The 7,779-nt window shown below is 43.8% G+C and overlaps 1 protein-coding gene across 8 annotated transcripts in view; it reads right to left on the reverse strand.

The window, feature by feature from the left end:
• Positions 1 to 5,816, reverse strand: part of mctp1a (multiple C2 domains, transmembrane 1a) — a 276,577-nt gene extending 270,761 nt beyond the window's left edge. For 5 of the 8 annotated variants that reach the window (XM_046350033.1, XM_046350031.1, XM_046350026.1 and 2 more), the window contains exon 1: positions 5,002 to 5,812. In XM_046350033.1, coding sequence (XP_046205989.1) covers positions 5,002 to 5,514 — 513 coding nt within the window. In that variant the 5' untranslated portion in view covers positions 5,515 to 5,812. Of the gene's footprint in view, positions 1 to 5,001 lie in introns of all 8 variants that reach the window. The other 3 variants (XM_046350029.1, XM_046350027.1, XR_006838831.1) reach the window with 2 other exon arrangements.
• Positions 5,817 to 7,779: the final 1,963 nt, after the last annotated feature.

The raw sequence follows: 7,779 nt of genomic DNA on the forward strand, positions 1-7,779 counted from the left end.
ACCCAAATAAGGGCACTGCGTTCATCCACCTCTGGCCTGCTCGCCTCCCTACCATTGAGGAAGTACAGTTCCCGCTGCCCAGTCAAAACTGTTCTCCTGGTGGAACAAACTCCCTCACGTTTCAATCACCACCTTCCGGAGACACCTGAAACCCATTTCCCTAGGATGATAAAGTCAAAAATATGTAAATGGCTGTTCCACTGGATGTTATAAGGTGAATGCACCAAAAGTCGCTCTGGATAAGAGCGTCTGCAAATGACTTAAATGTAAATGTAAATGTAACGTCATGCAACGCATAGTGTCCATGGAATATGACACATGCTGATTATGACAGATCGAGGAAACGCATGACAGTTCTCCTGCAGTTTGTCGATCCGCCCATTTCCCATGATCAAATGAAATGATATGGGGTACAAAACAGTAGATACTGCATGACAATATGAATTTTCTGTGACATCAAGAAACCATTCAGCCTTGCTGACACACACACACACACACACACACACACACACACACACACACACACACACACACACACACACACACACACACACACACACACACACACACACACACACACACACACACACACACACACACACACACACACCATCATCATCAGATATGTTTTTGATGCCTCATTGCATTGGTGAGGTATGCAAAGTTCTGAAAGGAATTGGGACTCGTAGTAATCTACACCCTAAGACATACACCCACTTCCAATGGACAGTACACACTGTGTGGTTACTAGTTAACAAACTAGGACATCCTAGAATGTCCAGTTGTATGCCGCTTTCATTGAATACATGTTTAACTGACTCTCAGAAGTTACAATGAATCGCCAACGCTCACTCTCCAGATGACATTGTGAAATTACGAGCAGGTAATAAAGTGGCTTGTTATTTCCCATAAACTCTCGTTTCATTTAGAAAGTGTAGGCTAAATCCTGAGCTCTGAGAGGCATTTTAGAAATGAGAAATGCTTATTTGTCTTATTTGGCAACCCTGGTTATACAGTAGGCCTATCTCTGGTAAAGGGGCCATAGAGTACACATAGTGTTCACAGATCATTTAAAAAAAAATTGAAGTACCCTTCACCCTGTCACCTGAATGCAGGTGTCTCAAATATGAAATGGATAAGAGGTCCTTGGCACAGGGGAAAAGTGCACTTGAGTAAGTATGTGTGCCAAATTGCTTACACAAGCACCTGGATGTCAGACGGAGCTGTTGTACTGTGGAGGCTAAAACCAGAAACACTGGGGAAGGAGTGGGAGTCAATTTAGTTTATCTTAACGTACTGAGAGCTGAATGGATCTTGACTACAGCAGGGTTTGATTTTTTTTTTAACCAAGTAAGCGTAAGATGGCTATCGTTGTGTATGGCATTCGCCATACCCTAGCTCAACACCAACAATTTCAAATAGGCTACGAAAATCATTCCAATCCCGATCAAAAAGGAAATGCAGTGTAGCAAGTACTAAGGGGTGGCTTTAGAACCATGCGGATAGCTAAGAGCCGTGTTTAGCGGTAGAAGAGAGAATGTTTTAGGACCATACGGAAACCTCTGGGCAGCGCGTCGAGGCAGCTGCTGTGAAGAGTGAACAGCATGACTTTTACCTCAGAACAGTGCAGAGATGATATATGGCTGTGTAGATGACAAGGTAAGTTGACTAGACATTGAAACTAAACTACTTTGTTCATCCCTGTGCTAAGCTGCAGCAGCTAATTGCTGTATGACACATGTGAAGAATGTTAAAGCCTGACTAAGTAAGTTCCAAATAAAATGACCATTTTTTCCCCTGTATTTATATACACTGCTCAAAAAAATAAAAGGAACACTTTAAACAACACAATGTAACTCCAAGTCAATCACACTTCTGTGAAATCAAAATGTCACTTTGGAAGCAACACTGATTGACAATAAATTTCACATGCTGTTGTGCAAATGGAATATACAACAGGTGGAAATTATAGGCAATTAGCAAGACACCCCCAATAAAGGAGTGGTTCTGCAGGTGGTGACTACAGACCACTTCTCAGTTCCTATGCTTCCTGGCTGATGTTTTGGTCACTTTTGAATGCTGGCGGTGCTTTCACTCTAGTGGTAGCATGAGATGGAGTCTACAACCCACACAAGTGGCTCAGGTAGTGCAGCTCATCCAGGATGGCACATCAATGCAAGCTGTGACAAGAAGGTTTGCTGTGTCTGTCAGTGTAGTGTCCAGAGCATGGAGGCGCTACCAGGAGACAGACCAGTACATCAGGAGATGTGGAGGAGGCCAACAACCCAGCAGCAGGACCGCTACCTCCGCCTTTGTGCAAGGAGGAGTAGGAGGAGCACTGCCAGAGCCCTGCAAAATGACCTCCAGCAGGCCACAAATGTGCATGTGTCTGCTCAACCGGTCAGAAACAGACTCCATGAGGGTGGTATGAGGGCCCGGCGTCCACAGGTGGGGGTTGTGCTTACAGCCCAACACCGTGCAGGACGTTTGCCATTTGCCAGAGAACACCATGATTGGCAAATTCGCCACTGGCGCCCTGTGCTCTTCACAGATGAAACCAGGTTCACACTGAGCACGTGTGACAGACGTGACAGTCTGGAGACGCCGTGGAGAACATTCTGCTGCCTGCAACATCCTCCAGCATGACCGGTTTGGCAGTGGGTCAGTCATGGTGTGGGGTGGCATTTCTTTGGGGGGCTGCACAGCCCTCCATGTGCTCGCTAGAGGTAGCCTGACTGCCATTAGGTACCGAGATGAGATCCTCGGACCCCTTGTGAGAACATATACTGGTGCGGTTTGCCCTAATGCAAGACAATGCTAGACCTCATGTGGCTGGAGTGTGTCAGCAGTTCCTGCAAGAGGAAGGCATTGATGCTATGGACTGGCCCACCCGTTCCCCAGATCTGAATCCAATTGAGCACATCTGGGACATCATGTCTCGCTCCTTCCACCAACAGATGCACCACAGACTGTCCAGGAGTTGGCGGATGCTTTAGTCCAGGTCTGGGAGAAGATCCCTCAGGAGACCATCCGCCACCTCATCAGGAGCATGCGTTGTAGGGAGGTCATACAGGCACGTGGATGCCACACACACTACTGAGCCTCATTTTGACTTGTTTTAAGGACATTACATCAAAGTTGGATCAGCCTGTAGTGTGGTTTTCCACTTTAATTTTGAGTGACTCCAAATCCAGACCTCCATGGGTTGATAAATTTGATTTCCATTGATCATTTTTGTGTGATTTTGTTGTAAGCACATTCAACTATGTAAAGAAAAAAGTATTTAATAAAAGTATTTAATTCATTCAGATCTAGGATGTGTTATTTTAGTGTTCCCTTTATTTTTTTGAGCAGTGTATTTCGAAAATACTCATTTGCGATTTAGATCACTTCAAAGTGATCCAAATGTTCTGAGAAATGAAGACTATTCCATGCGAGGAATTGCCAAGAAACTGAAGATCTCGTACAACACTGTGTACTACTCCCTTCACAGAACAGAGCAAACTGGGTCTAACCAGAAAAGAAAGAGAAGTGGGAGGCCCCGGTGCGCAACTGAGCAAGAGGACAAGTACATTAGAGTATCTAGTTTGAGAAACAGACGCCTCACAAGTCCTTAAATGGCAGCTTCATTAAATAGTTTCTGCAAAACACCAGTCTCAACGTCAACAGTGAAAGAGGGGACTCCGGGATGCTGGCCTTCGGGATGCTGCCTTTCTTTCAAAAACAAGGACATTTCAAAGTGACCCCAAACTTTTTGAACACTAGTGCATATCTAGCTATTTCGCTCATTACAAACGAGAGTCATTATAAGTTAGAGTTGAGTGGTACAGAATAAAAATGTAATTTAGCTGACCAATACATCTCGTGATAACGGTTAATAATATTGGCTCCCGGCTGTCAGTCAGTCTGTGTGTCTGTCTGGGTGCAACAGCTGATGGTGTGCAGGAGAAGGGATTTTTTGAAGACACTGGCAGGTCTATTGTTAGAAAGTTATTTTGATGTTGCTACTTTGAGCTTCTGGATGAAAATTGGAATTGTGGGTGATTTTCATTCAGCAAGGGTTTGAGAATATTTTCTTGCTCATGGGACCATATTTTAGACTCCTCGGCATGACCAGTGCCAGCATGCTGGACACAGGATAATAATAAAACAAAACAAAGGTCAGCTCTGTCTCAGCTACTTCTGGTAAGTGAAGGTAGCTCGTTAGCTCATTTAGATGGCTAGTATACAGATAGATCCACACATGCATTTGCTTGCGTGATTAATCTACAGCCAAATAAACATTCATGCACCTACTTGCTAACTTTTTTGGAGTGGCTAACTGGCTAATTGTTTTCCTCTTAGATGTTGAGTTTACTATTGCAACCTTTCGATGGCATATGTATTTTACAATTCAACCTTATGGTGGCTGAGGGTCGACTTTTCCAGGCTAGTTTTGGCACTGCAAGAGATCAAGCGGATAATGCCACTAACGTTACCTTGCACCGCAGTAGGCAGCCTATATTGTTGAACTTGTCTATGTATATTTGGAATTAGAATTAGAATTACATTTGACTGCTGTAGCATTCATAGCTGACTCCACTTGTACATTTGAATGTTAATCAATTGCATCCCATGTAGAACATTAAAAAAAAATGTAATAAACTTGGTGTTACAAATGAGGATGTTTACTACTACAGGCTCTACCCAGAGGTCAGGACCTTTATGGCACAGGGGGTAATGCACACTTGTCTTGTTTTTCAGGGTTTCTGGTTCAAACCCTGCTCCCCCATAGCTACAGACAGTGAATTATTTGTAGGTATGGAAATCTAGTAACTTTTACGGTCACACAAAATGGAAAGTCCATCATACCGTGATGTCATTGTCCGTAAACTGACACTTCTACAGCCTCATCAATTTTCTTAAAATACATAAACAACCTGCTAATATGTATTCACACATATCATTAAGGGGTGCTTTTGGAGACGTTGTGGCACGTTTATTTACTTCCAGGTTACTCACAGAATCACTGGCGTTTTTGCGGAGCTGTTCCTCCTCTCCAACGTCCGCAGATTTTACTACCAGCTTCTCGAAGCATGCAGAGCCGAGAGAGGAGCTCTTCTGGTGGGACATGATTAAATGGGAGACGATGAGCTTCGGGCACTCGTGTCCCGTTAGCTCTGGCTTGCTTGCCGACACTCCAACCGCACCCAGCAGCTGTTGCATAGGTTGCCCGTTGTCGCTGTTCCCAGAGACCGCTGTACCGCCGAGTGACAGGTCACCCGGGAAAGTCGACGGGGTAGAGGAGCAGAGATTGGGCTGTGAGGACGAAAAGACACGGTCCAACTGTTTCTTTTTCCTTTTAAACATCCATAACCCCGTCTCCTTTTTACTGTCGGGATTGCGACGTTCAGAGACCAATTTGGGACTCATAAACGGTTTGGTTTTTTCTTGAAAATTCTTCCACATCCTCCGTTGATAGGACATCGATTCATGTCCCTTCGTGGCGTTATCGTCCTTGTTTTTTTCCTCCATAGTGCCGGTACAGCAGCCTGCCAGTCTGCGCGCAAGGCGTCGTGAATGTCACCGTTGGCTGAAGATACTGCACTTCCACTATGAACAGTTTCCAGCGCCAATGAGCCGCACAAGACGCATGGGCTCGTGTAGATCTTCTGGATCTTCGTCATCCGCGAATGTGCGCGCCTGAAGTGTGAATTTCATGACAAACGTGTTGTGTTGCGGTCAAACGGTAAATGATGGAGCGGAAGCGTTGCGCTTGCCATATACATGTGAAGTTCACACAGGCTGCATGGGCAGAAAAATCATCACCCCTCTTGGAGTCAGAATCAGATGGAAACACATAGTTGAACAGATGGCAACACACACTTTAACAGACAGCGCTTAATAACTTATGCGTTGGTAGTTAGTAGTTGCAATATACATTTCCAATAGAGATAGAGTAGAGAACTGAACATAAGACTAACTGGACACATTAAAATATGCAATGCGCCTCCCCCTGGTCAACCCATGCCAGTGGGTTGAAGTTATCACATGTTCTGATTGCGTTTCATAATTAATTGACAAAGGCCAGTAGATTTTGTTTTCATTTTGCAAGAGAGGTGTGCGTGTGCATGCGTGCGTTTCATGAATATTAGCCGAATAAATTAGTCCTTTTGATGCCCTCACTTTCTCTCTGAGAGAAGGGAGCACACTCAGAGGATGACCATTTTGGGCGCCTCTAGATATCCTATTACATTTCTAGAGGGGCTATGTCGAAACCCTTGAAGTTCCAAAGTGGGCTGAAAATGGCAGACATATTAGTCAGGAAGAAATCCAAACCAGTCTCATTCGGAATGAATGGCAGTAGAGGCATAATCCAAATGTTTACTCATGCAAGAAAATAAAACAAATCCTAATTCTATGAGGGCAACCTCCAAGGTGCCCCATCATAACTGCCCACACAAACAAACACACATGCAGCGTTCACACACACTGAACTAAGGTAAAAAGAGACACTGACAGTGTAATCCTGTGGGATTGTCTGATATAAGGAGAGGAAGCAGAACTCAGGAGTAGAGGTCTTCACGGGTCCAAAAAGTTGGACTTGCGGCTTTTCCACTTGACCCGATAAATAAATACATTTTTTTTAAGCAGAGACCCGTTCAGAATGGACCCGAGGACAGTCAGACCCAAAGGAGAGTGGAAAACAGACCCGTGCTGGTTTGGATCCGAGAGAAAGAGAGAGAGAAAGAAACCTCCTACTGGGCGCTGCCAGCGCCATCAACAAACAAGCCATATTGATCCATAATTACGTGTCATTAAAAACTGGGTATAACAAATTACCCCAAATGTGTTTCGATGTGTAGCCTATTAAAAACGTTATAGTTGATTGTTTTATTGGTTTTTACTTTCCTAAAACAATAGTTGTCCATCTCATGGTTCAGCTGTCGGAGATTTGAGCGATAAATGCATAGGCGTCCACTGTATGATATTCATATTCAAAAAAGTAATATTAAAGGAGACAAGCTTAGGCCTAGCTGAGGCACACACAACCATTGCCATTACACCTAGATGATGGCATTAAAATGGGGATTGTGAGCATGCATGTTGTATATGGTGCAGTCTGACAGGCCAAGGACCAGGATGTACATTTCTGTAGGTCATGATCCCTATAAGATGATCTGATAAACTGCTAAAGCACTCTACCTATCCACCCCTCTCACAATCCATTCATGAAACAACTCATGACACCTGAAAGTCAAACACACCCCAAGTACTTCATCCAAACTCCACGTCTAAATGAACAACTACAAGTCACATGTAAATGTTGTTTCTCAGACTATGGACGGTGCAGGGACTTGGAGACGATAGCAGCTCAGTCCCTGTGTTTCCCTCTGGAAAATGAACCACAGTCTTTAAGGAAACAGGTGGAGGTGCATTCTTCATGGTCACAACTGCAACCAATCAGAGCTCACAAGCAATTCGTTCAAACAGACAAATAAGGTCAGTTCCATATTACATGGCTACTGTAATTCACTGAATAGATGTACAGTACCTCCACCCTGGTAATATACATATATGTATAGGGTAAATGAGAAGGGGGGAAAAATCACTCAGGAAGGTAGATATTTTTTCAACACAGTCATTTAGACTTGGAAAGGGGTAAATAAATTCAAGAGAATGTTGAGATAAAAAAAGTACAGCCCAATTTAAAAAAAATATTGGATTAAGAGAAGCTCTTAGATGTATTAATTTGGAGGATAGGCTAAATCAATCACAGCGCTAGTCATCTTACTTTAA

This window comes from Oncorhynchus gorbuscha, linkage group LG05, assembly GCF_021184085.1.
Source record: "Oncorhynchus gorbuscha isolate QuinsamMale2020 ecotype Even-year linkage group LG05, OgorEven_v1.0, whole genome shotgun sequence".
Classification (NCBI taxonomy): Eukaryota; Metazoa; Chordata; class Actinopteri; order Salmoniformes; family Salmonidae; genus Oncorhynchus; species Oncorhynchus gorbuscha.